Raw genomic sequence first — 18,476 nt, 5'->3', positions numbered from 1 at the left:
CGTGCTCAGTAGGGAGTCTGCTTGGGATTCTCTCCCTCTTTCTCTCCCTCTGCTCCTCCTTTGTATGCTCCTCCTTTGTATGTTCTCCCTCTCTCAAATAAATAAATAAATCTTTGGAAAAAAAAACTATTCTCATTTGTCAAATGCAATCACAGGTTGGTTATTGAATCAAGAAGTTGGCAAAACTTCAAAAAGCATTCTATGAGAATCAACTGGCTATAAGAAATTTATAATAAAGATTGTATATTTTTTATAAATATGTGCTACACATCCTTTATATCAGTAAGTTCGTGTTTGAAATTATGTATGTATAAATACACATACAATGATTTTCTGGATAGCTGGTTGTTAATAATTTACCAGTACACCCACACCATGGCCAATTTCAAGCTATCAGTATGACATCAACTGAATGTGGAATTGGGAATAGTTACAAATGGCACACCATCTTTTCATGCTTTAATTTGGAGATTATATAAATATTGGAAAGAAATTATTTTAACAGTAGTAGATGGTAATGTTCGACATGGCTGAAATATGACATTCATAAGCACAATGCAAAATAAGATCAAATCATGAAATATGGTATAATCCTGTATCCAGAACAAGATTAGTCCAGTGAATAGGAAAAGTAGCCTGATAGGTTTCTTTTATAGGAAACAGAGTCCTATTTAAATTAAAAAAAAGAAGAGAAAAAAAAAGGAAAATTCCTCTAGTTTAAGATTTTGTCAATTGTTCTTTAAGGGCAATTTATCTGAAGGTTAACATTATTTTGACAATAAACATGTACTGAACACCTACTGTGTGCCAGATGGTTTCCCATCAGGATCCAGAGATGACATTTAAGATCACACAGCTAAGGGCAGCTGGGTGGCTCAGTCAGTTAAGCGTCTGCCTTCAGCGTGGGTCGTGATCTTGGGGTCCTAAAATCGAGCCCCACGTCTGGCTTCCTGCTCAGCGGAGAGTCCGCTTCTGCCATTCCCTCTCTACCTGAAGGTGCTCTCTCTCTCTCAAATAAATAAATAAATAAATAAAATACTTAAAAAAAATCACACAGCTAGTTAAAAGAAGAGCTGGGAATTTTAAGGACATTATACTAAGTGAAATAAGGCAGTCACAAACACTGTATGATTCTACTTACATAAGATATCTAAAGCAGTCAAACTCATAGAAACACAAAGTAGATTGGGAGGTGTCAGGGCTGGGAGAGGGGGAAATGAAGCATATGGACATAAAGTTTCAGATCTGCAAAATGAAAAAGTTGTGGAGACCTGTTACATAACAATGTGAATATAGCTGACACTATGGAACTGTACACATAAAGATAGTTGAGGGTTTAAAAAAATAAAAAAGAAGAGCTGGGATGAGTCCAGGCCTGATCCAAAACTCTTGTTTAGCAATTGTTATTACTGCCTCCTACTTTCAAATATTTATCCTCTCAGTCAAAGAATATTTCCTTTCTCTGAGTTACACAGGTCCCGGTCTTCTGTATGGCAGGACAGCAAGCCACTGATTACCACCTGCATTGCCTAGAGCTGAACAGAAACCAGAATTTTTTCTTGGAAAATTGGTATACTCAGCCAGGAGAGCAAATTCAAAATGGAGCCATCAATCCAAGAGCTTAAGTGGAGGACCAGGGGCGTCTGGGTGGCTTAGTTGGTTAGGCGTCTGTCTTCGGCTCAGGTCATGATCCCAGGGTCCTGGGATTGAGCCCCCAGGTCAGGCTCCCCGCTCAGCAGGGAGTCTGCTTCTCCCCCTCCCCCCAGCTCGTTCTCTCTCTCAAACAAATAAATAAATCTTTTAAAAAAATATAATGACTACATAATTGGAAAAAAAAATGCTTATTCTATTAAAAGAAACAAGTCTGTGATGTTAGAAGTTTGAAATCATAAATTTTTTACATGTTATAACCTGAAATAAGTCATTTAAATCTTCCTGAACCTCAATTTTTCTGGAGTAAAATGTAGCTAATGCTAATTATAGGTAGCATATGGCAAAGGAGGGCCTTCATGAAATGGAAGGAAATACTTCTGAGAATTAGAATCAAACTGAGTGGGAGCAGCCACATCTAAAATGAAAAAACTCAAAATATTATAAAAGACAAAGGATTCTAATACTACCCCAATTTAATCAAGGTAAATTGTTTCAGGAAAGCAGGAATACAGTTTGCTAGAATGGAAAGAACAACGGAATTAGACTTGATTTAAAAATCAACACTTAGGGCGCCTGGGTGGCTCAGTTGGTTAAGCGACTGCCTTTGGCTCAGGTCATGATCCTGGAGTCCCTGGACCGAGTCCCGCATCGGGCTCCCTGCTCGGCAGGGACTCTGCTTCTCCCTCTGACCCTCCCCCCTCTCATGTGCTTGCTCTCTCTCATTCTCTCTCTCTCAACTAAATAAATAAAAAATCTTTAAAAAATAAAAAAATAAAAAAAAAATAAAAATCAACACTTAACAGTGTAGTGTAGGGCAAACTACTTAACTTCCCCAAGCCCCGGTTTCTTTATTGTAGGGTGTTGTGAGCATTTATTTGACATTTATCGACTACTAGGGCCAGGACTGTATTAGGTAGGTGCTATGCATACAACTCAAATTTTAATATAATAGAATAAATACTATGATAACATCTACTGAATGTTTTCTATGTTCCCATGTGCTAGGTACTATTATAAAGGCTTTTAATTAATTATATCTTATTTAATCCTCACAACCTAAAACGTAGGTACTGTTGTTATCATTTACATTTATGCAAGAGGCACAGAGAGGTTAGGTATCTTGCCCAGGCTCAAACAGGCATCAGGCGTTCAGCTGGGGTACTTCTTGCTGGAGGACAGCAACTTACAAATTCTTAGTGTGCCAGCTGGAGGTGGAAGCTTTCCACAATGAAGGAGCAGTTTTAGTTCGCTCGTCCACAGGACGGGAATTGAAACGTTATTACCTCTTGGGGTTCTGCCTTTTAAATGAAATAGTGTATTTAAGAGTCAACAGTGTGCCTGGAACATGGTAATCACTAAATTAACACTATTAATTAAATTTCATTCCCTTACGTTGAATCACTGTGGCGAAGCGTAAGAATTTTTTCAAGGCTTTAGATAAACGTCGTAAAGCGACTTTGCAAAAGGGTAGTTTACACCGCTACCAACAACGTAAGAGCTTTCTAGTTGCTTTATATTACGATATACGATAGGGCCACTCTCTTTGATTACTTTTTTCAGTTTTTGGCAGTCTCACCTGTTCTGTCAAGTTCGCTATCTCCCCCATTTTATATCGCCACCTCCGCCACAAACGAAGTTCTCCGAGGAACCGCCGAGGGGCGCGTGGGCGGGCGCCCTACCCCGCCACAACAGTTGCCTCGCCACCTCGTCCACCACGCGAAAGCTAAACCCAACTCTCGCGGGGGGAAGCGTGGTTTCGAACGAGAACTTCTACCCCCTCCCAAGGGTCACATGACTGGCGCCTGCGTCCTAGACTCAAGGTCTTTCCTGGTCGCCTACTGGCTGTTAACTCGGCTACAGGTTGTTGCGAGGTCCATTCCGGAAGTAGACTCTTTAACTATCCCTTCTTTGCGGAAGCCTGTCACAACCTAGCCGTCCACCTTTTAGCGGAAGTTCGTCACGTCGCAGTTGCCCCCGCATAGCGGATGTGTGTCGCCGTTTAGGTGACGCTGGGAAGTGCTTGCAGCCTCCGCCGCTGCCTTCTGGTTGAAGCACTATGGAGGGAGAGAGGAAGAACAACAACAAACGGTGGTATTTTACTCGAGAACAGCTGGAAAATAGCCCATCCCGTCGTTTTGGCCTGGACCCAGATAAAGAACTTTCTCATCGCCAGCAGGCGGCCAATCTGCTCCAGGACATGGGACAGCGTCTTAACGTGTATCCTTGCGGCCTAGGCCTCCGGCCTTGGAGTCAGACCCGCCTTGCTCGGGCTTCCAGGCGTCAGGCTCTGTCAGGGACGGAAGAGGGAAGCGGGTGGGCAGGGGCTGAATGTCTAGGTGGGAGAGACTCCGATGGGGCGGGCTGAAATTCAGTGTTTGCGCCGCGGAAGCGAGGCGGAGTTAATTTCCCGCTCGCCTGCCAGTGCCGCCAGCTTTGCTGGGAATTCGTATCCTTCGCAGCTTGTGTTTTAACCAGCCCTTCCTAGTCCCCTTTCGTTGTGTTCTGGTCCCCAGATCCGGTGACTTAGAAATTCTACTTTTCCGCTATTCCCTGGGAGTTTGGTGGAGGTTTCACTGTTGATGGCTGTCTCTTGAACTTAGCGTGTAAAGAGTTTTGAGAAATTCAAGACCTGTAGGTCTTACTTATGAAGAGAGGGTGGCCTAGAATTAATGCCCCAGCTATGGTTCAAAATCCGTTCCTTCAACTTACTAGCTGTTTAAGAAATCTGTCAAATTCTTGGTTTTCTAGTCTGTAAAATGGAGTGATAAGCCATACACGTAACTTCTCTTCCTAAGAAAATGCCTGGCACTCATGTTCAAATGGTAGCTACTGTTAAAACTTTATAGAATTTCAGAGGAAGGAAGGATGTCAGTTTCTGTTGGTAAGGATATAGACCCAGGGATCTAAAGTTTTAAAAAACCATTTACAAACTGTTGATTTTTTAATTTACTCAGAGTTCTAATGTGTATTTGTTTTCTTTACATTTCAAAGATCAGATAATTTAGTGATTTTTTTTTCCCCTTCAAGTATTTTTGTCAGAAAATATACTCATGTTGCAGCAGAGAAAGCTTATATAGTTTTAAAGTTCTTTCCACTCTGGCAGTGAAAAATTATTTCTGGGTGCAGCTCCTATTTAAGTGTGTGGCTGGCTGTAATGTTTGTTGTATCTTAAAGTTGTGCTCACCTCAAAAGAGGTGTCCTCTTTATTGCGGATATCCAATTAGTTTCCTAAGCATTGGGTCAGTACTAAATTAAGCTTTTTGTTTTAAATTCTGTTTTAGTACATGTAGCCCTTTTTAATGTATGTATTAAGGTTGTTGACATCTTGGGACCACAACCTCTTCCCTGAATAACCCACATTGTCTTCTAAGGGCTTTAGAAGTAAGGCATTTAAAATTTTGTCAGTGAGTGACTGTCAAATCATTCCACAATGTTTCTGCTCCCAGGGATCACCATATGAGAAGGCTTAGTTGCCACAGACAAGTGGGACTGAAAAGTTAATTTCTGGAGCTTAGAAAGTGAGGAGATAGTAGAGTCATACCTGGGGGCCAGATCAGGAAGGGTGTTGTAAGTCGTGTGAAGAGATATCCTGAGCTACTGGATCGCCACTGCAGGATTTTCAGGAGGCAAGTGACAGGTTTAGGTTCCTCGATCCACACGTGCTAAGAAGCTTGTTTATCAATTCAGCAAATTTACACATTGAATACCAGTTGTGTGTAAGGCATTATGTTAAGTGTCAATTGGTGGTTAATAATTTGGTGAAAGAAAACAGATTTGCTCTTTAATTTGGAAAATTAAGTATGATTTTCATTTAGAAGCATGTACTGTGCTTGGCTGCATGGTCCTTTTGGGAGGATATACAGGTTGTATTTTTTTTTAAGATTTTATTTATTTATTTGAGAGAGAATGAGAGAGCGAGCATGAGAGGGGGGAGGGTCAGAGGGAGAAGCAGACTCCTTGCTGAGCAGGGAGCCCAGTGCGGGACTTGATCCCGGGACTCAGGATCATGACCTGAGCTGAAGGCAGTCGCTTAACCAACTGAGCCACCCAGGCACCCTACAGGTTGTATTTTTGGGAATCGTTCTGCCTGCCTGTTTTGGGGCCTTAACTTTAACATTTTAGTTCACAATTGACTATCAACACTGCTATAGTATACATGCATCGATTCTACATGATTCAGTCCTTTACACAGTTCCATCGAAGCGTAAGTATATATATATCTTTGGTATGGTATAATCATTTGGTGATCAGTTCCAACAACTTCCTGTGTGTGTGTGTGGGGTGAGGAGGTTGATCTTTGTTGCTGAACTGGGATTTGAAGTTTAGAAAATAGGATTGATCACTTTCATTATGTGTCACACTGAATCCAGTCTTCCAGTTTTCTGGTAAACTGGGTAGTTATTTGGTAGGTTTAGTGCATCCTTAGAATAGGTGGATTCTCTAATAAAGAAATAGATTATTGAACACTTAAATTTTTGGGTTGGGAGAGGAGCATTAAAGGGGAGATGATGCTTAATTTAAGTGTAATTTTTGAAGCGGTAATAATGTAGCCACAGGAAAACAAGTGAATGTAAGTGATGTAGATTTTCTAAAAGCCTTTGACATAATTGCAATCACTGACTGGTTGGAGAGGGAAGGCACGTTATGTGATGATGGGGTGACTTTTAAGACAGGAAAAAGAAAATAATGGTAATAAAGGGATTTTTTTTTTCTGGACAGAATTGTAAATAGTGCTATTTTCAGTTTTGATACCTGAAATGGTCCTATTTAACATTATTATAAATGACTTGGAAGCGAGTGCGTAGTGATATCCCAGTTGCAGGTAAGACTGTATTTGTTTAATAAAATCACAAAATAATAGGGCTAAACCTGATGAATACTTCATATGGGTTTGTGAGTCAAATATTTCTTCTTCTTCTTTGTCTTTTTTTTTTTTTAAAGAAAGGTTATGTTTTGAAGAAAAGTGTTTAAGACTTACCCTTAGGATGATAGACTCTGAGCTCTTTTTTTTTAATGCCATGGAATGAGAAGCTAGGGAGCTAGATACTGCTCTTGTAATGTAAGATATTGGCATACTCAGTATTGGCAGTAACTGCACTGGAAACCCTTTGGATCTGTGGATTTTTTTTTTTTAAGATTTTATTTATTTATTTGAGGGGGCACCTGGGTGGCTCAGTCGTTAAGCGTCTGCCTTCTGCTCAGGTCATGATCCCAGGGTCCTAGGATCAAGCCCCGCATCGGGCTCCCTGCTCCACGGGAAGCCTGCTTCTCCCTCTCCCACTCCTTGTGTTCCCTCTCTCGCTGTGTCTCTCTCTGTCAAATAAATAAATAAAATCTTTAAAAAAAAAAAAAAAAAAAAAGATTTTATTTATTTATTTGAGAGAGCGAGAATGAGAGAGAGAGAGCACATGAGAGGGGGGAGGGTCAGAGGGAGAAGCAGACTCCCTGCTGAGCAAGGAGCCCGATGCCGGACTCGATCCCGGGGCTCCAGGATCATGACCTGAGCTGAAGGCAGTCGCTTAACCAACTGAGCCACCCAGGTGCCCGGGATCTGTGGATTAAGTATTCCCAATTTTTACTGATTATCCAGTCAGCTTGGCTTTCTCCTACCAGTAGACCTCTTACCTCCAGCATGCCCTACCTTTGATTACAAGAAGCAATTTTATTAAGACAGAGAAAAAGCATTTAATGAGGATATCTGTCTGATAGCTCTAGAATAGAAGGTAGTGGATAAAGAATGAAATTTGAAGAGGAAGTCCATAGCTGTCTTGCCAATTCTGAACGTTTTCTTCATGTCTTCCCTTTTATTATGGTAAAGATTTGAAATCCAGGATAAAATACATCTCAAATCAATTTGTCCACTTTATGCACATATATATTATATACTTCTCCTACTTATATCTTTTAAATTATATTTTTCCTTATTTGCTGTGTATTAAGCTTAGCAAGGACAGAGACTCACTTTTCTGTGTATCCTCCAAAGCACCTTCGGTAAACTTGAATGGATGAATTATCTGGTACTTATCCAATAAATATAGAGAGATTCCAGTGGATGATATGACCTTTTCCAAAATCCAGTGACTTTTAAAATTTGGGATTGTTGATCCTCTCTACAGAATTGATTTTAGGCACATTCTGGAATTAACAGATCAAAAATACCACCCTTTAATATCTTAGTTTTAAGACTTGTGATAAATCCAAGTTCAAATTTGAGAGGACTTAATACATTGTTGTGGCATTGATATTGGTCCTGTCAAGCTCCTGTGCATTTTTCAGGTTATTTTTTTCTCATAAAGGTAACGCATGTTTACGGTAAAAATTAATATGGAAACGTGTAATGTAGAAAGCTTCACTCCTCTGTAATCCCACCCTTCAGAGGTAACCATTGATAAATGTTTTGTCATATAGTGTCTTGGACATTTTTGTGTACACATACCTAGTATATATGTATTTCTATTAAAAAATAACTTCTTACTATACTACTCTTACGTGAGTTGCCTTTATCAGTTAACAGTATATATTGGATATCTTTTCATGGTGGTTTTTCATTACAGTTGACCTTTGAACAGTGTGGGGGTTAGGGGTACCTACCTCTACACAGTTGAAAATCTACATATAACTCTTGACTCCCCAGAAAGTTAACTACCAGAAGCCTTACCAATAATATAATTAACACATATTTTGTATGTTATATGTATCATATACTGTATCCTTTCAAAAAAGTATGCTGGAGAAAAGAAAATATTAAGAAAATCATAAGAGAAAATGTAGTTACAGTACTGTACTGTATTTATAGAAAAAAAATCTGCATATAGGTGGACCAACACAGTTCAAACCAGTGTTGTTCAAGGGTCAGCTGTATTTTAAATGGCCACATAGTATTTCTTTGTGTAGTTACCATAATTTATTTCACCTCCCTATTGGTGGATATTTGGGTTGTTTCTAGTTTAGTAATTATAAATAATGTTATATAAAATTGGTACATAGAGTATATGACTCACATGACTGTTCTGATATAAATTCCTATAGGTAAAATTACTGTGTCCACAGGGCTGCATTTAAAAAATTTTTGTTGTGTCAGTTTGCCCTACTGAAAGATTATATCAGTATACATTGTTTTGTTGTGTCAGTTTGCCCTACTGAAATATTTTATCAGTATACGTTGTGTCAATTTGCCTTACTGAAAGATTATATCAATATACATTGTTTCCAGCACTTTAAGAGAAGGTCCTTTTCTCTGCATCCTCACAAATATTTATTACATCAGGAAATACTAAGGTGTTTTTTTTTTTTTAGATTTTATTTATTTATTTGACAGATAGCGAGAGCAGGAACACAAGCAGGGGGAGTGGGAGAGGGAGAAGCAGGCTCCCAGCTGAGCAGGATCCCGATGGGGGGCTTGATCCCAGGACCCTGGGATCATGACCCGAGCCGAAGGCAGACGCTTAACAACTGACCCACCCAGGCGCCCCAGGAAATACTAAGTTTTAACTACTTGTTGAGCACTTGGGATACAATGGTGAACAAGATAGAGGGCATCCTAAATTATTTTCTTAATTTACATTTTTTTCAGTTAATGAAGTTGAGCTTCTTATACCTACCTATTAGGTCATTGTTCTCATGAAATTGAAGAATTGACTTAAAAATTGACTCTTGATTCCCTTTGCTCCTCTTTTATTCTGATTTTCTTATTTATACGCGCTCTCATGTATTAGAGCTGTATTTCATGTATTGTGAATACTTTTCTCATTTTCTATTTCTTTGTTCATAGTGTTTTGGAGCCTAGAACTCTTGCCTTTAAAAAAAAATTTTTTTTTAAAATTTTTATTGAGGTTTAACAGTAAAGCACAAAAATCTGAAATGTGCAACTTGATTACTTTTTGCATTATTATTATTATTGTATGTATATGTAACCACCACTCAGATCAAGATAAAGTGTATTTCCAACACCCTGGAAGATAGAGAACTTGTCTTTCAATGGAAATTTTATTTCTTTAGTGGACATGATTAAATGACTGATTAATTTTCATTTAATTTTTGGCATTGTATTACTCTTTGAGAAGAAATTTAACCTAATGAATTGAATTTCTAAATATTCTGTCTTAAATATTTTCAAATGAGGAAGTGTAAAATTAATGGTGAACAATTTGGTGTGTTTATGTAATATTTCATATATTACAAAATTGGGTGTTATATTGTAGTACCTAACAGATTTGTTTTGGGTGTATTCTGGTTAGCTTATCCTTAAGGGGTCAAGCTTAGTGGTTAAGAGAATGGGCTTTGGAGTCAGATATGTCTAGGTTTGGATTTTTGCACTTACTAGTTATATAGCTTCGGGTAAGTTACCATAGGCGTCAGTTTTCTCATCTCTTTGGAGTCAGTAATAGTGCCTATCTCCTAGAGTAGTTAATAAGATTTATTTATTTATTTATTTATTAGAGTATGAGCAGGGGAGGGGCAGAGGGAGAGGGAGAGAGAATCTCAAGCAGATTCCCCATTGAGTGCGGAGCCCAGGAGCCCAACTCGGGGCTTGATCCCACGATCCTGAGATGACCTGAGCTGAAATCAAGAGTTGGACACTTAATCAACTGAGCCACCCAGGCGCCCCAGTAGTTAATATTTAAATTAATTAATTTACAAAGTGCCTGTACATAACAAATAAATACTGGGTGGCATTTTTATTCATTCATTCATTTATTTATTTATTTATTTTTAAAGATTTATTTATTTATTTATTTGACAGAGCGACAGAGAGAGTGGGAGCAGGAACACAAGCAGGGGGAGTGGGAGAGGGAGAAGCAGGCTTCCCGCCGAGCAGGGAGCCCGATGCGGGGCTCGATCCCAGGATCCCGGGATCATGACCCGAGCTGAAGGCAGACGCCTAACGACTGAGCCACCCAGGCGCCCCATTTTTATTCTTTTAAAATGGAGAAAATCTTATATTCTTATCTGGTGTAAGAATTCCTCTTAGAAATTGCCTTTGATAGGAAAATGCTTTGGTAAACTGGCTTGGTAAGTGATTCCATGAGGAGCAATGAGTATTTACATGGTTGACTGTGCAAAAATTAGACTGAAATTTATCTCTTCCAGTCTTTCACTTAATGAGTTATTATCTTGCCTTCTTAGCCATTGTTTGTATACCATATTTTAGTTTGTGCCTTTTTTTTTTTTTTTTAAGATTTTGTTTACCTATTTGAGAGAGAGAGACAGATAGTGACAGAGCTAGCGAGAGAGAGAAGCCGGGAGGAGAGGGAGAAGCAGGCTCCCGCGGAGCAGGGAGCCCGACGCAGGGCCCGACCCCAGGACCCCGGGACCACCACCCGAGCTGAAGGCAGATGCCCAACCGACTGAGCCACCCAGGCGCCCCTTAGTTTGTGCCTTTTGAATATATTTTTAGCTCCTTGAAGGCAAAGTTGTAGGCTAAAAATCTTAGTTGTGTCTTTAAGTAGTTCTTTTCCTTCCTGCTTTTTCCAATCAGTTATGAAGTCCTGTTAATTTTTAGTGTTAACTGTTTTTTCTGTATGTAGTCATTATAAAATTAAAAGAAGACAGAGAGGGGCGCCTGGATGGCCTCAGTTGGTTAAGCATCTGCCTTCGGCTCAGGTCATGATCTCAGGGTGCTGGGATCGAGCCCCACGTCGGGCTCCCTGCTGAGTGGGAAGCCTGCTTCTCCCTCTCCCACTCCCCCTGCTTGTGTTCCTGCTTTTGCTATCTCTTTCTCTGTCAAATAAATAAATAAAATCTTTTTTTTTAAATAAACAGAATAAAGGAGGAAATGATGATATTCGTGTAGCTAACTGCTCAGCGATAATCCTGTTGACATTTTAGAATTTTTTTTCTCTGTATGCAAATACATACACATAGATTTAGTGAAGACCTATTAATTTTCTAAAATCATGCCTGTGGTTTTTCCCTGTTTTTCAACTGCTAATGCCTACTCTTATCTTTATTTCTTAATGCCTGGATTGCGAATTTTTTTTTCTTTTTTAAAATTAACTTTTAATGCGTTTCATTCTTTCCTCCTTTTAGTCCTTCCTAGGACCAGATATGTCTTGTCTGTCCTTCCTTCCTTCCGTCCTTCTTTCCTTCCTTCAAGATTTTATTTATTTGAGAGAGAGAGAGCGAGCGAGCGTGCGTGCGAGGGCAGAGTGGGGGGAGGGGCAGAGGGAAAAGCAGACTCCCCACCAAGAGGAGAGTTCCGTGGGGCTTGATGGGGACTCCAGGACAATGCTCAACCGACTGAGCCACCCAGGCGCCCCCGGATATGTCTTTCTAAATGTTTCTTGAATTACGTACTTTTCTCTAAAATCTTTAGTGTCAATCTCTTGCTAAAGATCTTTTGTGTTCCACATCCCATTCTCTATGTCACCTACTCAATTTAGTGTGCTTCTTGCTCTGATTCCTCACATCTTGTTCATACCCATCTTCCTCTGGTTCTGCTTTGCTTATCCTAAGGTCTAGGCATATATATATATGGAGTTTGCTGCATACAGCTGCAACAAATACGAAGGAAGAGAATTGTTACTGTGAATTGGATTTGTGGATAAAAATCTCTTCCAGCAAAATAGCATATAGCAGCAGGGATATAAATAAGTATTAGAATGCTTGTTCTACTCAGTAAAGTGAAATAGATATTTAAATTATATAAAATTATTTATTATATTTCTTTGACTTCTAGTTCTTGCCATTGCCATCTTTGATTCATTGAAATATTCTTAAGATTCAGTAGAAGTTCTTCCTGAGATTTCCCAGATCATTACCAGGCTACATTTATGTCATATTGCTCTAATCTCTTATATTGTTTAGTGACTGAATTTGTTGTGTACTTGTGTGTTGGCTTGAGTGTTTTTTCCCCTGGGTGCCCTTGTATAACGTCTTGAATATAATACTATTATTTGAATTCCCTTTTCTAAGATTTGTGCTCCCCCCATATATAAGTATATTTGAGATAATTCACATACAATAAAATTTATCCTTTTAAAGTGTGCAGTACACTGGGTTTTTGTTGTTTTTAGAGATTTTATTTATTTATTTTAGAGAGAGAGAGTGCACTTGAGCAGGGGGAGGAGCAGAGGGGGAGGGAGAGGCAGGGGGAAAGAATATCAAGCCAACTCCTTGCTGAGCATGGAGGCGGACATGGGGCTCGATCCCATGACCCTGAGATCATGACATGAGCCAAAACCAAGAGTCGGACTCTTAACTGACTGAGCCATCTAGGTGCCCCAATTCACTGGTTTTTAATATATTCATAAAGTTGTGCAACCATCACCATGATCTGATTCCACAAAATTTACATTGCCCTAGAAAGAAACTTCTAATACATTAGTGGTCACTCCCATTTTCCTCTTCTAGCCCCTGGCAACCACTAATCTACTTTCAATTTGCTCCTTTAAAAAAAAGTATATAGAGGAGCGCCTGGGTGGCTCAGTTGTTAAGTGTCTGCCTTTGGCTCGGGTCATGATCCCAGCGTCCTGGGATTTAAAAAAAAAAAAGTATACAGAGAGTTATGATATAAACTTAAGAAAGAACCTCATTTTATTTTATTTATTTATTTTAAAGATTTTATTTATTTATTTGACAGAGACGCAGTGAGAGAGGGAACACAAGCAGGGGGAGTGGGAGAGGGAGAAGCAGTTCCCGCTGAGCAGAGAGCCCGATGCAGGACTCCATCCCAGGATGCTGGGATCATGACCTGAGCCGAAGGCAGACGCTTAACGACTGAGCCACCCAGGCACCCCAAGAACCTCATTTTAAATAGAAAGCCAACTATGTACATCTAGTAGTTTTTCACACAGATAGCTTTTAATGAGAGTTTGTTAAGGGATTGGTTTTTGGGAGCGGATGTAGATTAACGGATAGGAGAGGGGAAGACATTTTAAGGAGAAGAAAAGGCATTAACGAGAAATGATGAAGTTGAGGCAAGCAGGGAATTTGGTTTGAGACTTAGTTCTTTTTTAGATCTACCTTGATCTAGGAATAAATAATAAATGTGATTTATTTTCTCTCCATCCAGTCTGTGGCTCCAGCGGCGTTATTTCTAGCGGCTAAAGTAGAGGAGCAACCAAAAAAATTGGAACACGTCATCAAGGTAGCACACGCTTGTCTCCATCCGCAGGAATCACTTCCTGATACTAGGAGTGAGGTAGGGGATTAATTACACATATCTGTTTTTATTTTGATGATAGCTTAGTTTTGTAATTTTGATTTACTGAAGTCTGAATGGGGGCTGTTAAATTTTTAGTTTTTGTTTTTCCTTTGCAAAAACATAGAAACTTTATGGCAAAACTTAACTGTATTCATTATAGTAAAATTGGAAAATACAGAAAAACTAAGAAGAAAATGTATTACCTAGATATAATTTGGACCACGGGTGTGTAAGTGAATCATTATTTCTAGCTTCTTTTCTATGAATAGCTACACATGTATGTATTTTGTATGTCTTTTCTACTTATTATATTGCAAATACGTTCCCATTTTATTCTCCATTTTCTTTTCTTTTTTTTAAGATTTTATTTATTTGAAAAAGAGAGCCCACAAGCTGGGGTGGGGCAGAGGAACAAGCAGACTCACCTCGATCCCAGGACCGTGAGATCATGACCTGAGCTGAAGTTAGATGCTTAACTGACTGAGCCACTCAGGCGCTCCATGAATAATATTCTTACCAATAAAGTTTTGTTATGGACTCTTTAAAAAAAAAATGAGTCCTGTCGTTTTTTTTTTAACTTTTAAAGAAATTACAAAAGTTATATATGCTTGCTATAGAAGAACCCAAACATTTAAGAATCATTTGAAGTAAAAGTTAAAGCTCATCTCCCCTTCCTTCTAGCAGGATACTGCTGATTATAATTCCACTATATGTTCTGTCAGACCTCTATCTTATGCATGTACATACAGCTTTTTTTCCTTCCATCCTTCCTTGACTTTCTTAAAGAAGGGAAGCTCTGTCCTGGCTTTAGAAGTCTGTTGTTGGGGAATGATGAGTTGTGAGAAATTTTGAAGTGTGACATTTTTAAGTATTTAAACTGTGGATTTCTGTTACTAGATTATTTAAGTCTCTTACGATGGATGCATGAGTCATCCTTTATCAGATAGGTAAATAAATTTGCATGTTTTCATTATATTGGAGAAAGTGTTTCTTTTAGGGGGTTGTTTTTATTTTATTTATTTGTTTGCTTGTTTGTTTATAGATTTATTTATTTGAGAGGAGAGAGGGTGCAGGGAGGGGCAGGAGAGAATCTCAAGCAGACTCCCTGTGAAATGTGGATTCCCACAACCCTGAGATCATGACCTGAGCTGATATCACAAGTCAGACACTTAACTGACTGAGCCACCCAGGCACCCCTTTATTTTGATAATAGTTCCTAATTATGTGAGTTGTTTCACATAATAGTGTTTTGACTTCCCTTTGTTTTCTCTTACAGCAGTAGCTCTTGTTGAAAGAGTTATTGCCCTGGATTTTTATTTAGGTTTTAGACTAGTAAATGCCATTGGTCCATAGAACTGACCAAATGAAACAAAATTTTGTTTTAACAAAGTAAAACAAAAAATAATTCTCACTTTTTTTCTCTAAAGTATATTTATATAATTTCTTACCCGAGTTTCTATCCCTCATGAGATGGGGAATCTTAGAGGAAAATATTTTATTCACTATATGGAAAGGAGTACTAGCATAGTTTAAGTCCTTACTGGACTTAGTTCAAGATCGTAAAGTTAGGTGGAAAGTTCACTACAATATAGATCTAACTCCTGCCCCAAGTCTCATTCTCCTAAAGTTCTAGACCAGTGCTGTCCAATAGAAATATAGAGGGAGTCATGTATAAATAAAACACTTTAACTTTTCATTGAACTTCATTTAAAATCTTCATTAAAATAAAATCTTCATTTAAAAGAAGGTGAAATTGGGGCCCCTGGGTGGCTCAGTCCATTAAGTGTCTGCCTTCAGCTCAGGTCATGATCCTGGGGTCCTGGTCCTGGAATGGAGCCCCACATCGGGCTCCCTGCTCAGTGGGGAGCCTGCTTCTCCCTCTCTCTTTGCCCCTCCCCCCGCTCGTGCTCACTCTCTTGTGCTTTCTGTCTCTCTCAAATAAATAAATAAAATCTTTAAAAAAACAAAAAAAAGGTGAAATTAATTGTAATATTTTATATTATTGTTAATATCTTTTATTTAATCCCAAATATTGTCATTTCAATGTAAAATCAATATTAAAACATTATTAATGAGGTCATTTACATTATTATTTTTAAATTAAGTCTTCAAAATTTGGCATATATTCTTTTTTTTTTTTTTTTTTTAAGATTTTATTTATGGGGCGCCTGGGTGGCTCAGTCGTTAAGCATCTGTCTTCGGCTCAGGTCATGGTTGCGGGGTCCTGGGATCGAGCCCCATGTCGGGTTCCCTGCTCGGCAGGAGGCCTGCTTCTCCCTCTCCCACTCCCCCTGCTTGTGTTCCCTCTCTCACTGTGTCTCTGTCAGATAAATAAATAAAATCTTTAAAAAAAAAAAATAAAGATTTTATTAGAGAGAGCGCGTGTGCGCGTGTGAGCATGAGCGGGGGAGGGGCAAAGGGAGAGGGAGAAGCAGACTCCACTGATAAGGGGCTTGATCCTAGGACTCTGGGATCACGACCTGAGCCAAAGGCAGACGCTTAATCAACTGAGCCACCCAGGCCCCCCAGTTTGGCGTATATTCTATTGCACATCTCAGTTTAGTCTAGCTACATTTCAGGTGCTCAGTAGCCATGGATGGGTAATGGCTACAGTATTGGCTGGTACAAATCTGAGAGAAATTTTTGTTGTTTATTCCCTTTTCCTTTGAACTCTTCTAATTCTTAGACATCTAGCATTACCTCAGATGGGACGGTTGTCAGGAGTCAGATGTTTGAGATTGCCTGCAGTACTGTAGGGTCTACAAATGTATTTTGATGATGTTGAAAAAAGATGTATGTATTTTTAATTATTTTGTGTCTACATCACATTTTAAAACCTAAAATGTTAGTCTTGAAAATGAACCAAATCCCTGGTGCCTTTTTGGTAGCTAATTATGAATAAAGTATTATTTCTCAATATATCACTTTTTTTCTTCTTTTAAGAGGAAAATTTATGCTTAATAGAGAAGGATTATATTTCAGTTCCTAGGCTACCTCTTAACTTCATCCCTGCCTTTTGTTGCTTTGGTTTTCTTGGAAGGAGTTAGAATTGTTTATACTTTATATATTGTGCCTTTTTGGGGAATAATTTATCTGTCTTCTCACCTGCAGGCTTACCTGCAACAAGTTCAAGATCTGGTGATATTAGAAAGCATAATTCTGCAGACTTTAGGTAAATTTATTTTTCTTTAAAATATTAAGAAATGTATGCAATATAAAATTTTAAAATTTGCAAAATAGGAAGGCAGAAGAAAATCTCTAGTGAAGGTTTTTGCTAATTATAGAAGTTGTGGAATGCGGTTTAACCCTGACCTACACCATAGAGAGAAGTCAGGTATAGCCGTTCTTTGGAATAGTAGTTAGCAGGGTTTTTTTAATTCTACGTTCATGATTTGCTTTGGAAGTTTGTCAGTTATTAACTTCATGATAAATAATGGCAGAAACTAAAGAACTTTTTTCCTTTCATGGATTTTTATGATCTGTTTGTCTGTCATTATATTTATATAACAGCATCAATTTTTAAAATTGGTAATTTTTTATTAAAGAAGTCATGTAGTTTTTTTTTAGATTTATTTAAAAGATTTTGTTTGAGAAAGAGAGCGAAAAAGAGAGCATGAGCAGGGTGAGAGGCAGAGGTAGGAGCAGACTCCCCGCTGAGCAGGCAACCAGATGTGGGACTCCAGGATCCATAACCTGAGCTGAAGGCATACGCCTAATGAACTGAGCCACCCAGGCGCCCCTAGGTTTATTTATTTGAGAGAGAGAACAAGCGTGCACACACGATTTATTTATTTGAGAGAGAGAACAAGCGTGCACGTGTGTGCAGCTGTGTGGAGGGAGGGGCAGAGGGAGCGAATCTTCAAACACACTCCCTACCCCGGGGCTCCATTGGGCTCTATCTCACAACCTGTGAGATCATGACCTGAACCGAAACCAAGAGCTGGATGCTCAATGGACTGAGCACCCAGGCACACCTCTAATCAGTGTTTAGAACAGCAGAGTTTTGGTGGAGAAATTTCAGCCCTAGCGGTTGATGGGCAACCCTGATGATGATTATTATTTTTATCAGAGATACTACCTTTTAAAAGCTTAGCAAATTTGGAAAATAAAGATTTTTTTCTTGGGCTATTTTTCTCTTCTCTGGGTATGAGTTGTGTTGGTACACCTGTATTTTATTTCATGTCTGTACACACAATTCTTCAAGGCTTATCTTTTTTTTTTTTTTTTAGCATATATGCTGCCAAAGTGAGCACTCAAAGCTTATCTCTGAAGTTAATTTCTGTTAATTAGCTTTTTACTTTAAATTATCTTCAGAGTAACTGTATTTTAGGGGAAAATGGTATCTTTCTGGTGGAATAAATTTTAATATTTTACTGTGGAAGCCAGTAAGATCTAATTTGCATGAATCATTTGTCCATTGAGAATAATTTTCTGTTTAGAGATTATTGGTTCCTCAGGGGTCTTGAGACTGCATTAGCTTTATCATTTAGTGCAAAATATGATTGTCTTTGAAGATAATACGTCTTAGAGAAGAGTGTGCTATATGTGTTGTGTGACCCTCTTAGCCTCTGAACAGTAATTTTGGGAGAGGAAAATGAGGGAGACCTTTAATGATGACTCAGATAAAAGAAGTATAAAATGACTCCAGTATCTTTAGCTTTTTAACTAAAGTACTTTT

At 38.7% G+C, this 18,476-nt stretch overlaps 2 protein-coding genes across 3 annotated transcripts in view; one reads left to right on the top strand and one right to left on the bottom strand.

Annotated features, from left to right (window-relative positions):
* SPMIP11 (sperm microtubule inner protein 11) overlaps nucleotides 1-3,530 on the bottom strand; it is a 33,260-nt gene extending 29,730 nt beyond the window's left edge. Inside the window, exons 1-2 of the mRNA XM_078074170.1 lie at nucleotides 3,493-3,530; nucleotides 3,230-3,246 (exon numbers count right to left, since the gene is read on the bottom strand). Of these exons, the coding sequence (XP_077930296.1) occupies nucleotides 3,230-3,246; nucleotides 3,493-3,530 (55 nt within the window). The remainder of the gene's footprint in view (nucleotides 1-3,229; nucleotides 3,247-3,492) is intronic.
* Nucleotides 3,531-3,613: 83 nt separating this feature from the next.
* CCNT1 (cyclin T1) overlaps nucleotides 3,614-18,476 on the top strand; it is a 32,103-nt gene continuing 17,240 nt past the window's right edge. The window contains exons 1-4 of one of the 2 annotated variants that reach the window (XM_078075939.1): nucleotides 3,614-3,870; nucleotides 5,776-5,857; nucleotides 13,667-13,795; nucleotides 16,910-16,970. In XM_078075939.1, coding sequence (XP_077932065.1) covers nucleotides 3,710-3,870; nucleotides 5,776-5,857; nucleotides 13,667-13,795; nucleotides 16,910-16,970 — 433 coding nt within the window. In that variant the 5' untranslated portion in view covers nucleotides 3,614-3,709. Of the gene's footprint in view, nucleotides 3,871-5,775; nucleotides 5,858-13,666; nucleotides 13,796-16,191; nucleotides 16,592-16,909; nucleotides 16,971-18,476 lie in introns of those variants that run through there. The other variant, XM_078075940.1, reaches the window with a different exon arrangement.

The sequence above is a fragment of the Halichoerus grypus genome, chromosome 6 (genome assembly GCF_964656455.1).
Source record: "Halichoerus grypus chromosome 6, mHalGry1.hap1.1, whole genome shotgun sequence".
Taxonomy (NCBI): Eukaryota; Metazoa; Chordata; class Mammalia; order Carnivora; family Phocidae; genus Halichoerus; species Halichoerus grypus.
Note: the sequence above shows the minus strand (reverse complement) of the source record. Positions and strands in the feature narration are given on the sequence as shown.